The sequence below is a fragment of the Mobula birostris genome, chromosome 31, assembly GCF_030028105.1.
Source record: "Mobula birostris isolate sMobBir1 chromosome 31, sMobBir1.hap1, whole genome shotgun sequence".
Taxonomy (NCBI): Eukaryota; Metazoa; Chordata; class Chondrichthyes; order Myliobatiformes; family Myliobatidae; genus Mobula; species Mobula birostris.
The window spans coordinates 24,009,690-24,033,674 of record NC_092400.1 but is presented as its reverse complement, the minus strand read 5'-3'; the positions used below and the strand labels follow the sequence as shown (position 1 = coordinate 24,033,674).

Genomic DNA, 23,985 nt, shown 5'->3' with positions numbered 1-23,985 from the left:
ACCTTGAGAATCCATTAGGTTCCTATTTAAAAATTGCTGCTTTATTCAAAGAAAATGCAATCATTTTTAATTATGTTGTCGTAATACATATACTTTAATAATGTAAGCATGTATTAGCATTAATATATACTTCAGAGGCACATTGTATCCTTTAAGCTTTTTATTTATATATTGCACTTCATAAGTAATTGCCAGTATTTGTTGGTGCACATTTTAAATTGTGGACGTGACTTTTTTTTAGGTTTAATTCATGACTGTTTCATCATTCGATTAATATAACTCAGCAAACACTCTTTATCTGCAGGTGATAGATATACCTCAAACAATCAGTCGTTTTAAATGCACTTATTAATGAGGCAGAATAATTATTCATACTCTTCAAGTTGCTTAGCATTCTGCATAAATCACATTCTGCTATATAAGTTATCATTGATGCATTCATCTGCCTCCTTAGTGAATGTCTATTTCTTACCACACCTTGTATCTTAAACAGGATACAATATTATCATGGCAGTTTATCAACAGTAATTGATAAACTCCTTGACGCAGTATTTCTTTGGTGATTTTCCTCCCATTTAATTATGTATTATGCCTTTAATTCTTCTGTCTTTTGAGTTGTGTCTGTTATCTTCACTTCTTCTTTAGTACTGGAAGATTTTTCCGATATTCCCTCTTTGCTATCTTTAACTTGTGTTTCTGTTTTAACTTCAGGTTTTTGTTCCTTTATAGACTCCTTATCTGATTTCTCTTCCTTTTGATCTTTTGTGGACTCTGGGGCTGATTTCTGTAATTCTGTCTTTTTCGCTGTCTCTGTCGTCTCATCTTTTGCTCCTTTGTCACTTTCTTTACTCTGGTCTGCAATTTGTTCTTTAGCATCTGTTGATTTTTCAGGCTCTTTTGCTTTAGTGGACTCTGGTTTAGCTTGTTCAACTTCTGTAGGCTTTTTTGATGCTTCTTTTATTGGTCCTGCTTCTTCTTTGGTCTCTGCTTTTGTGTCTTTCTTCACTTCCTTCTCTTCAGGTTTGGGTTCTGGTTTTTCCTCTTTCTTCACTTCCTTCTCTTCAGGTTTGGGTTCTGGCTTTGCCTCTTTCTTCACTTCCTTCTCTTCAGGTTTGGGCTCTGGTTTTGCATCTTTCTTCACTTCCTTCTCTTCAGGTTTGGGCTCTGGTTTTTCCTCTTTCTTCACTTCCTTCTCTTCAGGTTTAGGCTCCGGTTTTTCCTCTTTCTTCAATTCCTTCTCTTCAGGTTTGGGTTCTGGTTTTTCCTCTTTCTTCACTTCCTTCTCTTCAGGTTTGAGCTCTGGTTTTTCCTCTTTCTTCAATTCCTTCTCTTCAGGTTTGGGCTCTGGTTTTGCTTCTTTCTTCACTTCCTTCTCTTCAGGTTTAGGTTCTGGTTTTGCCTCTTTCTTCACTTCCTTCTCTTCAGGTTTGGGCTCTGGTTTTTCCTCTTTCTTCACTTCCTTCTCTTCAGGTTTGGGTTCTGGTTTTGCATCTTTCTTCACTTCCTTCTCTTCAGGTTTGGGTTCTGGTTTTGCCTCTTTCTTCGCTTCCTTCTCTTCAGGTTTGGGCTCTGGTTTTTCCTCTTTCTTCACTTCCTTCTCTTCAGGTTTGGGCTCTGGTTTTGCCTCTTTTTTCACTTCCTTCTCTTCAGGTTTGGGCTCTGGTTTTGCCTCTTTCTTCACTTCCTTCTCTTCAGGTTTGGGCTCTGGTTTTTCCTCTTTCTTCACCTCCTTCTCTTCAGGTTTGGGCTCCGGTTTTGCCTCTTCCTTTTCCTCCTTCCCTTCAGGTTTGGGCTCTGCTTTAATGTCTTTCTTCACCTCTTTTTCTTTCGGTTCGGGCTCTGGTTTTCTGTCTTTCTTTTCTTCATCCTTGTATTCTGCTTTTGATTCCTTTTCCTCTTCAGATTCTTTGGTTTTAGAGTCTAGTTCAGAGGGTTCCTCTGTTTCCTTCTTTTCTGTTTCTTTAGCCTCTGGCTCCTTTTCTGGGCTTTCTTTCACCTTTGGTTCATCTGGTATTTTATCTTCCACCTTTATCGTTAGTTCTTTCTGATCTTTGCCTGGTTCTGCTTGTTTGTCCTCTGCTTGATCCTTGCTTCCCTTTTTCACATCTTCTTCCTTAACTATTTCCTCTTTTCCTTTCTCTTCTTCCATCTCTGTTTTGGCTTTAGTGTCTTCATCTTTAACACCGTCTTCATCAGATTTAGTCTCTTGCTTGTCTTTTGATTCTGCTTTGTCACCCTCTTGCTCTATTGCTTCCTTTTTTTCTTCTTCCTCTTCTTCTCCAGCCTCTTCAGATTCTTTAGTTTCTTCTGGTGTGGTTACTTTTTCTTCCACTTCTTCTGCAACCACTTGTTCCACCTCTTTATCAGTTACTTTGGCTATTTCATCAGACTTGAGTTTAATATGATTTGGCACTAAGGGTCCTTTATGATACCCTTCGATAGAAGAATAGGGACTTGCCCCAATAAATCTTGATTCTTCACCCTCCAAGAGTTTCCTTTACAAAATAAAATGACAATAGTCATACATTTTAACTAAGACAACTGGTGTTGATACTTTACAATTCTGAACCAAACAGGAAAAAACATTGAGTACAAGTGCATCAGAAGTTAAAATGGTAGAAATACACGGCAGACGGTTGCCTTGTGAAACAGAAATAGGATTGCAATGAAAAAGGATGTCATGCTCTCTTTTAGTTGTCAACTCATCTATTGTATATTTCTAGCACTTTTGATTTTTTTTCTATATTGCAGACAAGGCTTGCTAGAATGGTTCAGGAGTTAAAGGACCTAGGTAATGGAAAAAGATTGGAGAAGCTGTAGATTGTTCTCCATACAAAAACTGGAGAAGATTAAGAGACATGATCGAGGTATTCAAAATAGATGGAATAGATAGACAGAAATGGTTCTCAATGGAGGAAATGCGGAGAATCAGAGAATTTAGATACAACTATATTTGCCCAATAAATTACAGTGACCAATAAACAATCACGTTTATTCAATGAGTGGATGGGATCTGAAACCCCTTGGTGGAAGTGGATTCAAAAGGGAATTGAAGCAGCAGAGTTATATAGTTGTGGAACACAAAAGCAGGCCCTTTGGCCCAACACATCTATGGCAACCAAGTTGCTTTCTTGAGTTAGTCCCATTTTTCCATGTTTGGCCCATTTTCCTCCAAGCCCTTCCTCTCCTTGCACCTATCTAAATGACTTTTTAACATTGAAATTGTACCCAGCACTACCACTCCATTTGTCAGTTCATTCCACATACCCACTACTCTAAGCGAAAAGGTTGCTTGTCAGATATCTTTTAAATGTTTCCCCCTCTGTCCTTAAACCTATATCTAGTGTTTCAGACTCCACTATCCTAAGAAAAAGACTGTAACCATTCACAAAATGAATGCACCTCTTAATTTTATAAATCTCTTTGAGGTCAATCTTAAGTCTCCTATGCTCCGGGAGAAATAGTCTAGGAGAAATCTATCCATTCTTTTTTTTACAGCTTATGCCTTCCATACAAGGACATGCTTTCAGAACAGAGATAAGGAGGAATTTCTTTAGCCAGAGTGTGGTGAATCTGTGCAATTCATTGCCTCATTCAGACAGCTGTGGAAGCCAAGTCATTGGGTATATTTAATGTGAAGGTTCTTGATTAGCAAGGGTGTCAAAGGTATTGGGGAAAATGAAGGAGAATGGAGAATATGAGATAGATAATAAATCAGCCATAATGGAATAGGGGAGTAGAGTCAATGGGCCGGATGGCCTAATTTTGTTCCTATGTCTAATGGTCTTATGGTCCAGTCCCGACAGCAACCTAATGTACCTTTTCTGAAGCCTTCCCAGTTTAATGACATTGTTCCTATACCCAGCCTAACAGAACACTACCGCATATAATGTTCCAAGTGCAGTCTGACTAATATCTTGTACAGCCATAACGTGATATCCCAACCCCTGTACTTCTGTGGTTGACTGGGGCATGGGAACAGCTGGGCTACAGAGAAGGATAGGGAAGTGAGAGATAGAATGAAGAGCACAAATATCCTCCTTTAGTTTTCTTTGGCCATTTTATGATTGTTTCGTACTTGGGTGCCAAGGCCAAAACCTCCTGCAATCTATATTGTAAAATCTCGGGACTTTGTGACATCTGCGTGGACATTGTGAGTATTTATATTATCTGCCAATTCCTCTTAAATTGAATCCTTGTGCCTTCACATTCACTCAACACATCTCGCATTTGACATCTTACCTGTAAGCCGCAATTTCAATATCCAAGGCCATTTTAACATTGAGCAAGTCTTGGTATTCCCTGAGTTGTGCAGCCATTTCCCACTTTGTATTCCTTAATTCGTTTTCAAGTTGTTGTGTCGCATCCTGTAACATTAATTATTTTAATGAAATGTAAATACGCATTAAGCCTTTAACGATGCAGAGCTCGTAATCAAATTGCGCTAGTGTGTTAACATTTAGAATTGGGAATCTGAGGACGCCGACATTTATAAAATACACACTTGACTCTCAAAGTTTGTATTACATGTTAAGCGAATGCCATTAGGAATTTTTTTTCAAAAACATCGTTTATTGTAAATTACTGAGATAAGTAACTAAAGAATACCTGATAGCTGGAAATATCCGCATTATGTCTATCTTCCATCTCAATTCTTTGCCTCTCCAATGAGTCTTTTGTCCCCTTCAACGTCTCCAGTTCGGTGTTCTTGGACTGCAGATGCCTGCGATATTCTAAGATTTCATCCTGGGCTGCTTGGATGGCGTCCGTGTTGACCTTGGCGGCTTGGTTCAGCCTTTCCAGCTTCACTTTGAATACCTCCTCGGTCTGACTGGTGGTCTTGACTGCATGACCTTCCATCTGCGCGCGGATCTCTCGGAGAGCCGCAGTGATGTCGGACTTCAGCGAATCCCGCACTTCCAAAGTTATCTGTGAGCCCTGGATCTGATTCAGCAAATCTCTAACTTCATCGTCGTGATTCGCCTTCATGAAAGAAGCCTCCTCGGTAAGGTACCGGAGTTTCTTGTCCAAATCTACCTTTGTCAAACCTGCGTCCTCGATATACTTGCTGAGGGCTCTGATGCTGGCGTCGATCTCTTCCCTCATCCTGCTTTCATCCTCGTATCTCTGTTTGATGTGCTGGATGTCCTCCTCCAGGTGTTCCTGCTCCAGCTGTAGCTGCGCCTTGTCATTGCTGATCTGCACCAGTACATTGCGCAGATCTTTGATTTCTCTCTCGTACAGCTCCCCTATGGCTGATCTGCCGGCTTGCTGCTGCCTCAGCGAAGCGGCCTCCGCCTCTAGATTTTTGTTTTGAAGCTCCAAGTTCCGTACCTTGTCGATATAAGTGGCGAAGCGATCGTTCAAGGTCTGCAGCATCTCTTTCTCGTTGCGCGATCTAATGTCTCCATTTATGGCCCCGGATTCCACACTCTCCGTGGAGGCCGTGATCTGCGAGCTGAAGTTGGCGGTCAGAGTTGGGGCAACCCGTTTGTAGGAGGTAATTGTGCTAGGGCTCCGGGACCATGTCTGGGAATGGAAGCCGCTGCTTGCTAAAGAGCCTGCAGATCGGGATGCGGGTCGGGGCGAGTCCCCTAGTATCCTGCGGTAGGAGCTGGTGCCGAACATTGTATCCAGACTGTAACTCATCGTGCGGAAGGAAGAGTTGCACTGCAGTGGGGAGGGAGGCGGCTGCGCCTTTTATACACTGCAGAATGTGCTAATTTGGCAGCAACTGCTCCAGCCACATCTCAGTCGCCAATCTGCTAAATATAGCTTAGCTCATCTCCACCAACCCCCCCCCCCACACGCACCCCACCCCGAAAGACAACCATCAAGCTATCGAGATAGTTCTCCTTATAGATAAAGAAAACTAATAATAACAATTTATTTTGAATAAAAATTCTATCTGTCCTTCGCCTACTTCAATATAGTTAAATCATGATGAAACAGTTGCACAGAAAAATTACAGTTCTGATCATCTTATAAAGTTAAGATAAATATTTTATTATGGCAAAATGTTAGTCAAAGACTTGAACGGTCCTTGGAAAATGTAAACGGTAAGAAAACTTCTTATTTCGTCCTCTGCCTCGAGGTTTCATTAAATTCCGCAATGATATTAATTATTCAAAATTTTTTAGGAGGCGTCTTATTCCTATTTTATCTCTTAAATCAAATCATTGGAAAGTTTGCGTGCGAGTATGCATATATAAAACTCGATTCTTTGGTAAAAATGTTATGTTGCTCAATCGGAAAATTTCAGATTTCTTAACTATTAATGAGCAAAATATGACTCGATTAAAAGGAGTTTATGTTCATGTTATTTTTTAGTTATATGTATTTTAAATAGAGAGAAAAAAAATAAGCCCGACAAACATATAGTGCGGAGAAAGTTTTATTTTAATGTGAGACAGAGCGCATTTTCAGCACTATGTTTCAGGACAGCGCCTTCCGCAGTGCTGTGTTTGAGGAAGGTGTGACCTTTGCTATAGAGTGATAAATACTACTGTATAAAGCTATAAAAACCATGTGCCAATAAGTATATAGAGCTTTTAAAACGGAAGGTAGATATAACTGCAGTCTTTGAATTTCTTTGATTAGATTTTGATTAAAAGTTGGTAGGATCCAGTGACTGAATAACGCAGAAGCTTAGCAGTTGACTTTGAGTTTACCGCCAGAGATTAACAATTAAATTCCATTTTTGAAGCGAGCTTTTCGCATTAATACCTTATGGTATAAGTTGATTTTGCAATTATTTTCAAAGCATTCAGTAATTAAAATAGGCAGTATAAAGTCGATTTTCTGGGTTTTGTTCCACTATGACAACCCGACTCCCCCCCCCCACCCCCACCCTGTTGTCTCGATGAAAAGACATTTATCCCAACTAGTGCGGAACGACGGAAGATTGACAATTGTCTGTTGATGACAGTTTTTCTTTAATTGTTCTGTAGACTTCACTCAATCAAATCTTCATTAATATGTCTTTATCCGTAAAAAAAAAGGCAGAATGGACGTTGACTCAAATAAGCTAAAATTAGGAGGAAAATCTTTCATCCGCATTTTTGTTTGATGTGAAGTTTCAAAATCAGCATTGTGCAATGACGTCATGATCCTGCACGTGTCTATTTAACAGAACAGGTAACAGAATTAAGTCATCACACCTAGCTACTAAAGGGCGAGATACCCGATTGTCGCATACTTTCCTTCAAAATTAGCTCAGAATAAAGATCGGATTGGGATCCATGACTCAGCATTACATACAGAAAGCCTGTGCCCGCTTTTTGAAGCAGCTTTTCAATGATTCCTTCCCTGCTGCTCGGTCCCCTGAGGCTTGCGAATTCCATCGTGTCAAATGCAAGTTTGTTTTTCCTCTGCACTTCTAAAATTTATAACGATTTGTCAAGATGCATATGTCCAATGGAGCATATGGTTATCCTGCCAACAGAAGAATGGTGCAAAATGGAAAATATATTCATTGGATTTCATCAAAACATATAAAACATAACTCTGCCCTGACGTGATTCTAGTATCTTATGGAAGCATAGTATTTAAAAAATATACACTGCTCTCTATACTCATGTTGATTTACTGTTGTTTTGTTTATGGTGCATAAATTGAATCATTTTTTCTTGTTATCTTCCTAGTAATTAACTCCATTTGTGTAAACATGTTACCCATATTTCAAAACACCTTCCAATCTTTTTATATTCTCAGTGACTGAAGGTGTAAATGCCTGAGCTTTGCACAAAGTTAAAAAGTGCAAAACATAATATTCCACAATAAAAAGTCTGCACTAGAATGTTTTTAATTGTCTTTTAAAATATTTCAACATTTTTTACCGTCTTTAAAAATGGTTAAGAGAGAGCCCTGTGTCACATCTGTGCATTCTGAGTAATTGCAATGTGTAGCAATTAAAAAACATTTCAGCAAAGCTCTTATTTTAGATTTCTGTGCTTTTCATACAGTATATAAAGTAAAAATGGCTCGAATGAGGATGATATGGAAATAATGCCCCAGTGGGAGTTCATAATGGCGAGAATGAGCTGAGAAAAAGAGGGAAAGTGAATGAAAGGACGACAAGTGGACAAAGTGAAAAGGGAAAATCTTCTCTGTGTGATACCTATTCCTGATCTTGGCATGGTTCCTTAATGATGTTATAGCTAGTGTGGGGGGGGGGGGGTTGGAGGGGAGCAGTAGTGGGGATAAACTCCCACTACCTGTTAAATGTTCCCAATGGTGTCCATCTTAAATAGGTTCTGACAACTAAGTACAACTCCTGTCTTTCACATGTGGCTTAGCTGTGTCCGAGATGCTAAGTCTGGCAGAAGCATTTCTACTGACAAAGGAAGGGGCAAAGGTGGGTTTACCGGCACCTTGCAACCAGTCGCTTCAGGCTCATCAGCTGTGGAGAGCAGCTCACCTAGGAGAAGAAAAGCTCTGATCTCAAACCTCCACTGCCTTGTGGCTATACCCCTCATGGGGAAGGCTTCAGGAGTAAACCCTGAGGAGTTCCTGAGGATACTGGGTTTCCACACTGACTGGCAACTCCTGCAATACTGCTAGTGCCAAACTGTATCGGTGTCTGCTATTCACTTGGATTCATCAGTTTCATGGAGAGGGGGGTGTATGCTGCATGGGCAACAGCTTGCTCTCCATATTGTACTGCCCTGTATTGCATATTGACAGCCAGAATGCAACATCCATGGTGGACTCCAACACACGGAGGGTCTCAAATAGATCGAGACAATTAAAAGGTTATCCACTTTCATCCATCTCGCCTTTCAGGCCCTTCTCCCTCATCTCCACTCTGTGTCAATGTCTCGCCCCAAAGGATAATGGAAATGACAAAAGAAGTACAGAGAAAGGGACAAGGAACCAATGCCTGTGCTACAGAAAGAGCAGACATTTGCATTCCTCAGTTTCTTCACTTGGCTCCTTTCCATAAATTTCTGACCCAAATTGGAAAAAGAGAAAAAATAGATAAGAAGGAGCACTAAGGCTGCATTAAAAATAAGAAAGTCAAGAAAGGGGAAGTCTGTGTGATGAATACAAATGTGAAAACATAAAGTAGGTAAGAGGGGGGATCCAGTAATCTTTGGCTGACTACATCTCTCTTTAGACCAGGGGTCCTCAACTTGTGGTCCATAGCATAAATAAGGTTGGGAAACCCTGCTTTATATGTTACATTTCAATTTTTTTACATTTTGCTGCAGATGCAATAGATGAAAGGTAACTATTCATTCATTATTTCTTGGGTTTCAGTGAAAATATACCCAGCTATTTTCTGAGTGACTCTGATGTGGCCATGTTACATAAAACAACAGAATATGATGTTATTTCTTCTTATTTAATCCCACAGCATTTTTCATTATAGAAGATGAGATGGATACCATCTTGTTCTTTTATGTCAGTGTCAACTCTTTACTAGAACAATCTAAAAAAAAACCAATGACCTGCTTTCACCCAATGATCCTATATACTCCTCTCCTTCAAATATTTTCTAGGAAGTTACTTATTGAAAGAGTTCTACAAAGTAACAGGTTATTATATAAATAAATTTCTCTTGACTAACAATGCACACAAATTGCTGGAGGAGCTCAGTAGGTCAGGCAGCATCTATGAAATGAATAAACTGTCAATATTTTCGGATAAGGCTCTTCATAAGGACTGAAAAGGAAAGGGGAAGATGCCAGAGCTTCTCATGTTTAAAGTTTCTCTTGACCTCTTTTCCTAGTATTTCAGAGATAATCTTAGAACCATAGAAAGATATAGCACAGAAGCAGTCCTTTCAGCCCATCAAGTCTGTGCTGATGGTCAACCACCACATTAATCTCAATTTTACACCCTCCAGACTCTTACTGGTCCCCTACACACTAGGGGTAATTTACAGTGGCCAATCCATCACTCAGTCTAGCTTTGGCACTAAAATGTAAGAAATGGTGGAAATAGCAAAGCTATTTAAATAGGAAATTAGAAACAGTGGAGGTGAAAAGTCTTATTTTTATAAATATGGAATTCATAAATATAGATGAACAAAATGGCGCAATGAAGATGGAAAATGATGGAAATTGTCAGCAAATCAGGCAAGATCCATAAAGTGGTTCTCGTTGATGATCATTCAACAAAACTAAATTATATTAACTAGAAAACAACAGGAATTCTGCAGATGCTGGAAATTCAAGCAACACACATCAAAGTTGCTGGTGAACGCAGCAGGCCAGGCAGCATCGGGTCTCGGCCTGAAACGTCGACTGCACCTCTTCCTAGAGATGCTGCCTGGCCTGCTGCGTTCACCAGCAACTTTGATGTGTGTTGCTTATATTAACTAGGTCTGTATTCCTTAGAATATTAAAAGATCATGAGATATTTTAATCAATGTTGTCAACCTGTAGCTACATATGAAGAAGCAATAACCTTTCCTCATAAATCTAGAACTAGGCAATATAACCCCCAAATAAAAGAATCTAACAGTGATGTTAATAAGCAACTGTAAAGAGTTGTCCAGTGAAGGCTATGCAAAATACTTACTGAGTTTGCACACCATTTCTTTATCTCCAGCACCATCTTCCAGTGGCCTGATTGCCTTCTCTTTACTCTTTTACTGTATCTGAAAAAAGACTTTTATATTATTATATTATTATCATTATTATTATTATTATTAGCTAACATACCATCATATTTCATCTTTTCTCTCCTTATGACCTTTTTAGTTGCCTTCTGTTGCGTTTTAAAAGTTTCCCATCTTCTAGCTCCCCAATAATTTTTGCAATATTGTATCCTTCTCATTTGCTTTTATGCTGTCCTTGACTTCCCTCGTCAGACATAGTTGTCTCATCCTCTCTTTAGAATACTTCTTCTTCTTTGGGATGTATCTGTTCTGTGCCTCCCAAATGTCTCCCAGAAACTCCAGCCATTCCTGTTCTTCCATCATGCCTGCCAGTGTACCTTTTCATTCAACTTTAGTCAGCTCCTCTCTCATGCCTCTGTAGTTCCATTTACTCAACTGTAAAACTGACACATCAGATTTTAGCCTTTCTGTTTCAAATTGTAGGGTGAATTCTATCACATTATGATCACTGCCTCCTAAGGGTTACTTTACCTTAAGCTCCAGTTGAACTGGCTGAATCTGGGCAAAACTGGTCAACGGGTTTGAGTCAACAAACTGCGTAAAATGGCTGAGGCTGGCTTACTCCAGTCAAAACTGGCTAGAACCATCTGAAGCCAGAGCGAACTGACCTGAACCAGCTCAAAACCTGTTTGAACCATTTTGGGATTATAATATTATGGAAGGCATAACTGTGGATTAACTGAAATGAAAACCAGTCTGCAAGAAGTAAAACCAGCACACACCTTAATGGGACATTTTGATTCTATCCCATTAAAACAACAGAGGGGAAGACAATGGATGTATGCCCCAGCCATTAGTATGTTGTTGCCCATGCAGCAGACTCCCCTTCTCCATGCAGTTGACGAATCTAAAGGAACAGCAAAGACAGATACCGTTTGGTAGCAGCAATGTCTCAGGATTTGCCAGTCAGCATTGAAATCAGTAGGGCACTGCCTTACGGACTCCAGCTCTAGATTTTTCCTTGGGCTTTACTCCCAAAGCCTTTCCCATGAGCCAGTATAGCCACAAGGCAATGGAGGTTTGAGATCAGAGTTTTCCTTCTCCTAGATGAGCTGCCAACCACGGCTGATGAGCCCCATCAGCCCGAAGCGACTGGCATTAAGGTGCTGGCAACACACCTTTGCCCCTTCTCAGTGGAAACGTTTCCACTGGGCTTAGTAGCCAAACCATGCATGAAGGCTAGGAGCTGGACTTGGTTATCAGAGGCTATTTGAGACATACGCCATTGGGAGCACTTAATACGTACTGGGAGCTTATCCCCTTTACCGTCCCCAGCTAAAACAACCTAAAGAAACCTGCAATTTTTTTACTCTTTATACATATAACTAAAACCACAAGGCTACTAAACAGCTTCCTCCCACGGGCAGTCAGACCGCTAAATAGCTGCTCTACCTGACTCTGCTTTGGACACTTTTAACTCGCACTGGACACTTATAACTTGATTTTAACTGACATGTGGCTGTTGTGTTTTACTATTTATTGTTATGTTTATTATTTAGTGTTGCGTTTGTTATGTTATGATTGCACTGCTCCTGAGAAACGCTGTCTCATTCTGCCCTGCAGAGCTGATGTACGGTTAGAATGACAATAAAGTTTTTTGAATCTTTGAATCTTTGAATCTTGAATATGAAAAATACATTTGGTTTCCACCTTTATATTATTAGCTAGCTTACCTTCATATTTCATATTTTAACTCATTATTGCTTTTTAGTTGTCTGCTGTTGTTTTTAAAAGCTTCCCAATACTCCAGTTCTCCACCACTTTTTGCAACATTAGAAACCCTCTCTTTTGTTTATATGCTGTCTTTGATTGCTCTTTTCAGCCCACAGTTGCGCCATCCTCCCTTTAAAATACTTCTTCGTTGGGATGAATCTATCCTGCACCTTCCAAATGTCTTCCAGAAACGCCAGCCATTGCTACTCCTCCATCCTCTTGTGTCCTGCTGGTGTCCCATCCCAATCAACTTTGGCCAGCTCCTTTCTCATGCCTCTGTAATTACCTGTAATCTACGGTAATACTGATAGATCAGATTTTAGCTTCTCCCTCTCAGACTGCAGGATGAATTCTATTATATTATGAACATCGTGTCCAAAGCCTTACTTTTTCTTAAGCTCTGCTTGGAACCGACTGAAACCAGTTTGAACTGGTTTGACTAGACTGAAACCGGGTTAAAACCGTTAGAGAGGGCAAAAACCGGTTCAAACCAGCTGAATCTAGTTTGAGCCAGCTGAAAACGGGTTGACCAGTTTTGAACTAGCTGAAACCAATTCGAACTGGCTGAACCTGCTTTGAACTTATTTTGACTGGCTGAAACTTTTTATTTAGCTGAAACCAGAAGGAATACAAGCTAGAAGGTGATGTACGGGAGAAGGCTGCTGATTTCTGGGGGGAGGGGACAGGAGTGGGAGGTGAAGTGAGCAACTGAGAATTGATAGCTGGAAAAAGTAAAGGGCTGAATAAACAGGATTCTGATAGGAGAAAAGATTTGGTAATGGGAGAAAGTGAAGGAGGGGCAGCACCAGACAGAGGTGATGGGGAAGTGAGGGAAAGAAAAGGGTAGGAGGTAACCAGAAAGTGGAATGGAAAAAGAGAGCACTGGGAGGGGGGCAAAATTACTGGAAGAATGATTATTGGAGAAATCGATGTTCATGTCATGAAGTAGGAGGCTACCCATACGGAATTAGGCCATTAGGCCCATTGAGTCTGCCCCCTAATTCCTTCATGGCTAATTTATGATCCCACTCAGCCCCATTCTCCAACATTCTCCCCATACCCTTTGACACCCTTCCTAGTCAAAAACCTATCAACCTCTGTTGTACGTATATCCAGTGACTTGGCGTCCACAGCTGTCCGTGGAAATTTACCATCCCCTGGCTAAAGAAATTCCTCCACATCTCTGTTCCAAATAGACGTGCCTCTGTTATGAGGCTGTGCCCTCTGGTCCTAGACTCCTCTACTATAGGAAACATCCTCTCCCCGTCCACTCTGTCTGGGCCTTTTGATATTCAATAGGTTTCAATGAAACCCCCTCTTGTTCTAAATTCCAGCAAGTACAGGGCCAGAGCCATCAAACGCTCCTCATACATTAACCCTTTCATCCCTGGGATAATTCTTGTGAACCTCCTCTGGACCCGCTCCAAAGCTACCTGAGGTATTTATATTTATTGTGCTTTCTGAATTGTTATTGTGTTCTTCATCTTGTGTTTTTATTTTGCTTCTCCTGAATTGGATCCGGAATAACAATTTTTTTGTTCCCTTTTGTGTACTGGAAAAGACATTCGACAATCTTGGATATTGAATCTCTGATTTGGGAATTTTCTCCTCATTTAGAAAATGGTCTATGCCCTTATTCCTTACACCAAAGTGCATACCCATGCACTTCCCTACAGTACAGTCCACCTGCCACCTCTTAAGTGGCAGACAATACCTGAAAATTATTAATTTTTATTTTCCTACTGGCAGAGATCTTTAATGTCTAAAAGAAACGCATTGAGGTAGATATGCAGGCAAGTGTCATATCTGCAAGATCCTACCGACTGGTAGAACAACCCTTTGGGGCTTGGCCTACTTTTGTTTTCATGAAGTGGGTTCAGATTGTAGATACTTTGCTGCAGCTAAGCTAATTAATTTTCCTTTAATCGACTGCACGTTGTGAAACTTACAAATATGAGAAATGACGGTAACTGTATAATTCCTATCTATATAAAGCTCTCTTACTTTGAATAAATCCAATAAACCTTCTAGCCTATCTTTCATCTTCTGGTCAACTTGTGTACGTTTCAGAATTATATCGGAATTCCGGTAAAGCGCCTGTCGATTTGAGGGGCCCCAGGACTAATGGTAACTCTAAAACTTTCCAATTTTAGTGTGTGTTTTTATCAGATACTATCAGAATAGCATCAGTCTCATTGATTTAAATGGATGAGTCGATGCTTGAAATAAAACGCTAGGATAGGATTGCCCCTCCAAACGTGGTCTCCATTGTTCCCTAAATCTAGATTTGAGTATGCCTCAGTAAGAGCCAAATAAATACACTACTGCCATGAAACCCAAGATTTCAATTCATCATTAGCAGCAGAGCACGCTGAAAGGTTGCTCTTAACATAATTCCTTGTGATGTGCAACAAATATTAGTAAAAAATTGTAGGTCTGCAAATTAATATGGATACCTAACCACTACAAACCGGGTGAAATCCTTCCTCTGTCTTACGTATGTTCTCTTATTTCTTCAGATTTTACTCTTAAATTACTACATTATTTAGCTATTTACAACGGTATTAATCCCGCTTTAAACATCGACATTGCTTAATCCAAGTGTAACATTTTGCAAGATCTTGATTAATTGTAGACAGTCGGAAAGTTGTAATTCTAAACTGTGTTTAAGATACAAACACTAATTCATTTTTTTAAAAAAAATTATATTTTCATATACGAAATCTTTTCGGTCTTCATGCTGATGAAGCAGATTTTCTTTAATTTATTTTAAGGAACTTGGAATTCTTAAATTCGCTCTCCAAAGTCTGGCCCACCTAATTCCTTTAAGATTATTTAATTGTAAATTTTATTTCATAGCAACTGTAATAGAAATAAAGACCCGAAAGAATTTTGTTAATCGAAAATCTCTTCAATTTAATAATAGCAATAAAAACAATTTCAAGCAGGGCCGATTTAATTATAAAGCGCTTTAGGACGCAATGCACTGGTGAAACGCGCTTCGTTTTTATTTTCCAATTTAGAAAAATATTTCGATTAATTTTCAATGCAGTAAAATTTCAGTAGTCAACTGTGCATTTGTCTGAGGATACCCTTCGGACGATCATGACTACTTTAGATTCACCGAGTCGAAATAAAATGTTTAATGTATGTGTGACAGACAGAAAATGCTGGAGGAGCTCAGTAAGGCAGCATCTCTGGAGGGGAATAAACATCCGGAGACCCTTCGTCAGGACTTGGCTGCTTTAATGCAGCGTACGACTGTCCTCAGATGGTTATATAACCTTGGCCAGTCGATTCTGTCGGAAGTTGCAGACTCTTAGCGCAGCGCCAACACCAGAACGAGCCTTCGTGGCGACTTCGTAAATCTTTGCGAGAGCCGGGCGCCGATTCGGCTACTTTCGGAAGGGGAGCCGAAGCCGATTCGGCTACTTTCGGAAGAGGAGCCGAAGCCGGGGTTCGGGAGGGGGCCCGAAGGTGACGTAGGCAGAGTTCGCCGTCGGCTTGAAACCGATGACGAGCACACACAAAATGAAGTCGGCGGCGCCGATGCTGACATTTTAACCAATAAACCGCCAAATGGTCGAGCGGGGTTCCTGCTCGGAAGTGGAGGAGGGATATGACCGCTTTCATTGTGAGTACCGTACTCGGTGCAGGCTGAGCGGGCAGCGGGCCAGCGGCCTAGGAGGCATTCCTAAAATGGCGGGTATCCCTTCCAGCCGCCTTCACATGGGTTTTAGTTCTCTTAACTCTGGGCCACCCTCTCAGATCGTCAGCGCGCCCTGGTGACCTCTTGTCCACTCAGTGTCTCTCCGGGTTAAACAAATTTCTTAGGCTTGCCCTGGTGCAATGGCAGGAAAGTCTGCAATCGCGTGTAGTCGAACCCCCCCCCCCCTTCTGTCCCGCAGGCAACTCCCGGCCATCTGAAAGGACCGAGGTTATTTAGCTTACGATGTTCTTGTAGACACCAGAGACCACATTGGACATGTGTGAACATAACGTGAAATTATCGGGGATTTCGTAATAAACGCATTAAAAAAGCAACTGATGCAGCACTAGGTTCCCGAGAATGTGAGATTAGTCACGCGGTACACGTAGTTATAAACAATTTTGGAGCTCTTGTTTTTTGTTTAAATTCAGAGCAAATTATTTTCCTCAAAACTTAATCCCTGGAATTATTTTTTTCTCGGTTTATTTGTAGTTAAACAGTGTTCGGCCAAGTAAAGCGCATATAACGCATGCATTGTGTGTGAAAAGTTTGGCCTGTCAACGCGTTAAGGCTAAGTGCGGTATTGTATTGCTTTGCAAGTTTTAACCGTAGTAATAATATTTATTAGCTTCTTAGCAACTTCTAACTTAGTTAGAAGCTAACAAATATTATAAACACTAAAAAAGGTCTGCGGATACTGGAAATCCAAAGCAACACACACAAAATGCTGGGGGAACTCAGCCGGTCAGGCAGCATCTATGGAAATAAATACACGGTCGACGTTTTAGGCCAGGACCCAAAATGAAGGGAGAAAGCACCAAAATAAAAAAAAAGGGTGGGTGGGGGAGTAGGGTATCTAGAAGGAGGTAGGTGAAGTTAGGTGGGTTGGAAAGGTAAAGGAGGATAAGGAGGAATCTGATAGGAGAATGGATCATAGGAGAAAGGGAAGGAGGTGATAGGCAGGCAAGAAGCAGTCAGAATACAAAGTGGAGAATCGAAGAAGGGAGGGAAATAAATTTTACCAGAAGGAAATATTGATATTCATATCATCAGGTTGGAGGCAACTCAGACAGAATATAAGGTGTTGCTCCTCCACCATGAGACATTGTGGCACAAGAAAAGGCTGTGAACCAACATGTCAAAAGGGGTATGGGAATTGGAATTGAAATGTTTAGCCACCAGGAAGTTTTGCTTTTGGCGGATGGAGCAGAGATGCTCGATGAAGTGGCCCCCCAATTTACGATGGGTCTCGCCAATGTTGTGGAGGCCGCATCGGGAGCACTGGATACAATAGACAACCCTAGCAGATTTACAGATGAAGTGTTGCCTCACCTGGAAGGACTGCTTGCGATCCTGAATGCAGGTGAATTTAAGCTGCTTGCAGGGAGGGATAGGTGCTAGGAGGGAGATTAGTTTGGAGGGATGAATGGACAAGGGAATCACTGAGGGAGCAATCCCTGTGGAAAGTGGAGGGGGAATTAAAGATATGTTTTGTGGTAGGATCCCCTTGGAGATGGTGGGATGTAGAGGATGATATATTGGATGTGGAGGCTCATGGGGCGGTGGGCAAGGACAAGAATCTGAATCAGAATCAGGTTTATTATCACCAGCATGTGATGTGAAATTTGTTAACAGCAGCAGTTCAATGCAATACATGAAATAGAAGAAAAAAAATAAATATATCTTATTCAGTACGCTTTATACAGTATACGTATATTGAATAGATTAAAAATCGTGCAAAAAAAAACAGAAATGCTATACATTTTAAAAAGTGTGAAGGTGGCGGGAAGGTGGGATGAGCGTGGATGTAAATTATTTCCCCCATTGTAACATCTCTGATTAACAACATTAGAGTTCTGGCCCACCTTATTTTTGACTTCATGTTAGTGAAACAAAATTTCACCTTGTGGCCTGTCTTTTCACACTGGCTCTAATTTTTTTCATTTTCTTTGCTGCTTGTTCTGGTTTTGGATGTCTTGCAAGGACATACACAGACAGTTCGCGCTGCTGAATTCTGAGGGAGCTCGGGGAGGGAAGCAATCCTAGTGGTATCAGTCCTCCTTATATCATTAGAAGTTACTCTCTGTCACCAGTAAATCAGTATCAGGTTTATTACACTAACCTTTTCTAAAACTTGTTGCCCAACAACTCTGTTTTTCTCACTCTTTTTTCTCTCTTTCTCACCCACTCTTTCCTCTCGCTCCCTCTCCTCACCCTCTCCCTCCTCCCTCCTCCCACCTCCCCCTCCCACCTCCCCCTCCCCCTCCCCCTCCCCCTCCCTTCCGCTCCCTCCCTTCCCCTCCCTCCCTTCCCCTCTCCCCCCTCCCTCCCCTCCCCTCTCCCTCCCTTCCCCTCTCCCCCTCCCTCCCTTCCCCTCTCCCCCTCCCTCCCTTCCCCTCTCCCCCTCCCTCCCTTCCCCTCTCCCCCCTCCCTCCCTTCCCCTCTCCCCCTCTCCCCCTCTCCCCCTCTCCCCCTCTCCCCTCTTCTCCCCTCTTCTCCCCTCCCCTCTCCCCATCCCCCCTCCCCATCCCCCCTCTCCCCCCTCCCTCCCTCTCTCCCCTCCCTCCCTCTCTCCCCTCCCTCTCTCCCCTCCCTCTCTCCCCTCCCTCTCTCCTCTCTCTCCCCTCCCTCCCTCCCTCCCTCTCTCCCCCCTCCCTCCCTCCCTCTCTCCCCCCTCCCTCCCTCCCTCTCTCCCCCCTCCCTCCCTCCCTCTCTCCCCCCTCCCTCCCTCCCTCTCTCCCCCCTCCCTCCCTCTCTCTCCCCCCCCCCTCCCTCTCTCTCCCCCCCCCTCCCTCCCTCTCTCTCCCCTCTCCCCCCTCCCTCTCTCTCCCCCCCTCCCTCTCTCTCCCCCCTCCCTCTCTCTCCCCCCTCCCTCTCTCTCCCCCCTCCCTCTCTCTCCCCCCTCCCTCTCTCTCCCCCTCTCCCCCTCCCCCCCTCTCCCCCTCCCCCCCTCCCCCCTCCCCCCCTCTCCCCTCCCCCTCCCCCCCTCCCCCCTCTCCCCCTCTCCCCCTCCCCCCCTCTCCCCCTCCCCCTCTCTCCCCTCTCCCCTCTCCCCTCTCCCCTCTCCCCTCTCCCCTCTCCCCTCTCCCCCTCTCCCCCTCTCCCCCTCTCCCCCTCTCCCCCTCTCCCCCTCTCCCCCTCTCCCCCCCTCCCCCCTCCCCCCTCCCCCTCCCCCCCTCTCCCCCCCTCCCCCCTCTCCCCCCTCCCCCCTCCCCCCTCCCCCCTCTCCCCCCTCCCCCCTCTCCCCCCTCCCCCCTCCCCCCTCTCCCCTCTCCCCCCTCCCCCCTCTCCCCTCTCCCCTCCCCCCTCCCCCCCTCTCCCCTCCCCCCTCTCCCCCTCTCCCCCCTCTCCCCCATTTTCCCCACTCCCCCTCTCCTTCACTTTCCCCCTCCCCCACCGCTCTCGCGTCCCCCTCCACCTCACTTTCGCGTCCCCCTCCCCCCCACTTTCGCTTCCCCTCCCTTCCCCTTTTCCTTCTCTTCCACCCTCGCTCTCATGTCCTTCCCCTCACTGTCACTTCCCCCTCCAATCCTCCCCAGCTCTCTCTCCCCCCCCCCCCCCCCCGCTCTCTCGCACTTTTACTGCTTTGGTTCTGAGATTTGTAATATTTTTTCTTCATTCTCTCTCTTACTGTGCCTCCTTTTAAGATGAACCCCAAAGTCTACCTGTTTGACTGAAGCTTTAGTCATCTGTTGTGATGTTTAAGTGGCTTAATAGAGATGCCTATAAAGCACAGCAAGAATTTTTTTTATTATAAACGTGCTTTATTACTTCAATTTTTAAAATGTGGTGCAAAGATGAGATTGCTTTAACTGAATGTATGCAGGATTGGATTAACGATCATTCTTGGAATTCAAGGTCAAACCTGGCAGTGGCGACTGTTGGATGATTCTGTTCACTATGCTATCATGATGTAAGCAAAAATCAAATTTCACTCGATTGCTGCAGTAATTTTTTTGTGCATTAGCTGCACCTTTAGTGGTTCTGGCACAGCTGCTGTAGATATGAGGGGAGTGTATTATTGATCATTTGCACACTTGCTGATGCAGTGAACATTTGCTGCAGTAGTGGGTTTTGCAACCTTGAGCACAGTGCAGTATTCTCAATTCAAGTTCTTGGAGGCTGCATCAGGCACAGATTTTCTATGTGCATGCCATGGTCCACTCTGTACTCTGTGATGTTTCTTAATATTTTGCAACATAAAGAATGTATGGTACTTAATTGATGATTAATCATATATCAACTTCCACCCCCATTTGGAGACTGGAGGGAAGGACAGGTGAGCAGCACTCCTCCGATCTATCATAAATGAAGTGCAGATGAAACATTATCTCTCATCAATGTAAATTTAAAAGCAATAGCTCTCTAAATACTTCGTTTTAATTTGCTGATTTCTCCTTGGAGTCAAAGTACAGCACAGAAACAGGCCCTTTGGCCCATCAAATCCATGCCAAACCATTTAAACTACCTACTACCATTGGCCTGTACTGGGATGTAAATCTAGTCAGCTCCATCTTGGGTACTAGCCTACAAAGTACCCAGGATATCTTTAGGGAGCAGTGTCTCAGAAAGACTGCATCCATTATTAAGGACCTCCAGCACCCAGAGCATGCCCCTTTCTCACTGTTACCATCAGGTAGGAGGTACAGAAGCCTGAAGGCGGACACTCAATGATTCAGGAACAGCTTCTTCCCCTCTGCCATCAGATTTCCTAAATGGACATTGAATCTTTGGACACTACCTCACTTCTTTTTAATATACAGTAGTATTTCTGTTTTTGCACATTTTTAATCTGTTCAATATATGTAATTGATTTATTCGTTTATTATTAGCATTTTCTCTCTGCTAGATTACATATTGCATTGAACTGCTGCTGCTAAGTTAACAAATTTCACGTCACATGCCGGTGATAATAAACCTGATTTTGATTCTGATCGTAGCCCTCCATACCCCTACCATCCATGTGCCTATCCAAACTTCTCTTAAACTTGGAAATCGAGCTCACATGCACCATTTCTATTGGCAGCTTATTCCATACTCTCACGACCTTCTGAGTGAAGAAGTTTCCTCTCATGTTCCCCTTAAACATTTCACCTTCATGAAATATTATAGGTAATTGGTGGGTTTTCCTTTCATTTAAATAATAGGGTGTATATTTAAGTTTTAAATTGTCAATAACTATCTCAAAAATAGGGAGAAACCAGGGACGTAACATGTCAGATATTTGATTATACACCAAGGATAGTAAACTAAGAAAGCATCATATTCAGGAAGTTCATATGGAAGAATTTTTAAATACTTATTACAATTTAATTGCACTTGATATTCTTGTGTCTAAATAAGACGGCTTTGAATTAAGGCACATCACAGAATTTGAGCACGTAATCTAGGATGACATTCTGATACTATTATTGGATTGAGTTTCTTAAATATTAAACAAAGACCCCAAGCAGTTATGTAAAAAAAATTTCCTGCTAATATTTATTTGGGGGAATTTCTCATAATATTTTGACCCGCGCATGTCCTTTAACTAATATCATCTGGAACAAGTTTTCTGGCTGTTTGCTGTTCATGGGAGTGTAGTATTTGGCTATATAAAAGATCGCTTTGGGTATCCTAAAGATGCTTTGAAATGAAAATCCATTCTTTCACAATTTATACATAGAAAGTGATCTAATCAGTTACCAGAAAAGTGAAGGCATTTAGCCCAATGAATTGTCCTTAGTTGAACTGTAGTACAGATGTTATGGTATTCTGATTCTGTTAAATAATAATTTTGCAGTATGGTGGATGTGGGATGCATTTAGAGAGCAAAGAACTGAATCTGTGACAGATAAATGAAGAAATGGCCTTTTGCAGTATTCAGAAAGAAGGATATGTTTGCAAATTTAGATGAGGCCTCAGTTTGACAAAGCATTAAAAATAGTTTGTGTTCTTTGAATGTTAATTGAATCTTGTAACGAGTAGTTCAGGATGAGGGCAGCATAGTAGCATAGTGGATAGCAGAATGCTTTACAGTACCCGCATTCTCCAGGTGGGGTTCAACTCCCACCGCATGGCACAAATGGTGCTTTTCATTGTTTGGTTCGATGTACATGTGACAAATAAAGCTAATCTTTAAAATAATTGATTTGAACTATTGTCAGTTTGAAAGTGGAACAATTTCTAAAAGGGGAGTAACGTCAGAGCTGTAGAATTTGTATTTCTGTATTGTTAAGCTGATCCATTTTTGTCCCAATGTGGAGATTGTTGAGGAATTGACAAGGATCCTTGTGTCTTCTCTGGCAACAAACGAGGTCTTGGAGGACTAGAAAGTAGCAAATGTTGTACCTTTGTTCAAGGTGGGGAATGGGGATAATCCAGGTAATTATAGAACACTGAACCGCATGTCAGTGCTGGAGAAGCTATTTATTTTGTAATTTATGTCTTTGCACTATACTGCTGTTGCAAAGCAACAACTTCAGTGTCAGCTGTAATCCACTGGATTCCAATTCTGCCATTCTGCTAAGAGTTTTTGTTTGAGGTGATAAAGCAATTTGGTAGGGGTAAGACAGTAGATGCTATGTACGTGGACTTCAGAAAGACATTCGATAAGGGTCATCATGGATGGTCGATTCAGAACGTAAGGATGCATGGGATCCAGTGTGAATTGCAAGTTTAGATTCTGAACTGGCTTGTCCATATGTAAATGAAAATTATTTTAAAATTTGTTGTGTTCTCTCCTGCTTCAGTTCAGGGTATTCGCAAACAAAGGAGACGACACACGTGTTCAAGGCCACAAGTAAACACTTTATTAGAACTAGCACAAATTCAATACAAAAGGAAAAAACAAATCTCTATAGCAGTAAGTAGTAGCAGTACAGAAATCAAAGTAATACTTATCATCCTCTAAATGAGCTGATTTGCAGAATGTTGACAGATTTTCACGCTGTCCCACTCTGTCTCACTCTGACTTGACTTACTATCTTCCTAGCACTAGCCACCTAGCCTAAGACAAAACTCTTCTCCCTTGCTCCAAGAAGATGCCCCTTTTTATTCCCTTCAAAAACCCCTTATGCTGGTACCTTTCTATGTATTTGGTACCTGCACAATGACCTCGCCTTTCTCAGAAAAACATGTTTTTCACCATTTTCTACTGTTATGGCTGTTCACTTGTACTCCCTTTCTCAAAACATTGTTGTAGTCTGGTTCTCTTGTACTTTCCAAAACAATCCCACTCCAAGCTAACACCATTTTGTTTTCCAGACTTCCACTTTGTTTTCACATATACCAAGGAGGAATCACATTTAATTTTTTCCTTACACCATAGGAAGTGGAAGAGTAGAGATGGAAGGCTGATATTCTAACTGGAAGTCTGTGGTCAGTGGTGTTCTGGGACCTCTGTTTCTGATAATTATCAATGATTTGGAGGAAAATGTAGACGGGTGGATTAGCAAGTTTGCAGATGACACCAACATTGGTGGAGTTGTGAAGTATCCAAAATACAGCAGGATAGAGATAAGTTACAAATATTGGCAGGAAAATAGCAGATGGTGTTTAATCTGGGCAAGTGTGAGGTGTTACCTTTTGGGAGGTCAAATGATAGGAGAAAGTATAAAGCTAATGGCAGGCCTTTTAATAGCATTGAGGTACAGAGGTACATAGGTCACTGAAAGTAGTTACACAAGTGGGTAAGGATATATAACGTGCTTGCCTTCATTGGTAGGGATGTTGAGTACAAGAATGGGGCATCGTGATGCAGATATATAAAGTTCAGTCACACCACGTTTGGAGCATTACGTGTAGCTCCGGTCACTGCATTATAGGAAGGATGTGGAGAGCATGCTGAAGAGCTTTTACCAGGATGCCGCCTGGATTAGAGGGCACAAATTTAAAGTATGTTTGGACAAGCCTGGGTTGCTGTCTCTAGAGTATCAGAACCTGAGAAAAGACCTGA

The 23,985-nt window shown here is 42.1% G+C and overlaps 2 protein-coding genes across 3 annotated transcripts in view; one reads left to right on the top strand and one right to left on the bottom strand.

The window, feature by feature from the left end:
• Positions 1-586: 586 nt before the first annotated feature.
• On the bottom strand, positions 587-5,649 carry LOC140190724 (uncharacterized). The gene is made up of 3 exons (XM_072247538.1): positions 4,609-5,649; positions 4,243-4,367; positions 587-2,495 (listed from the first exon to the last, which is right to left on the bottom strand). The coding sequence occupies exons 1-3, from the start codon at positions 5,647-5,649 to the stop codon at positions 587-589; spliced, it is 3,075 nt and encodes a 1,024-aa protein (XP_072103639.1).
• A 10,182-nt stretch (positions 5,650-15,831) lies between these two features.
• The window catches only part of LOC140190792 (uncharacterized), a 62,299-nt gene continuing 54,145 nt past the window's right edge, over positions 15,832-23,985 (top strand). For both annotated transcript variants that reach the window (XM_072247632.1, XM_072247631.1), the window contains exon 1: positions 15,832-15,974. In XM_072247632.1, the coding sequence (XP_072103733.1) occupies positions 15,960-15,974 (15 nt within the window). In that variant the 5' untranslated portion in view covers positions 15,832-15,959. The remainder of the gene's footprint in view (positions 15,975-23,985) is intronic.

Coding starts and splice junctions, on each gene's coding strand:
- LOC140190724 (XM_072247538.1), bottom strand. CDS start 5,649: ATGAGTTACAGTCTGGATACAATGTTCGGCACCAGCTCCTACCGCAGG. Junction 4,368..4,608: donor CGGATATTTCCAGCTATCAG/GTATTCTTTAGT, acceptor TTAATGTTACAG/GATGCGACACAACAACTTGA. Junction 2,496..4,242: donor ATTGAAATTGCGGCTTACAG/GTAAGATGTCAA, acceptor TATTTTGTAAAG/GAAACTCTTGGAGGGTGAAG.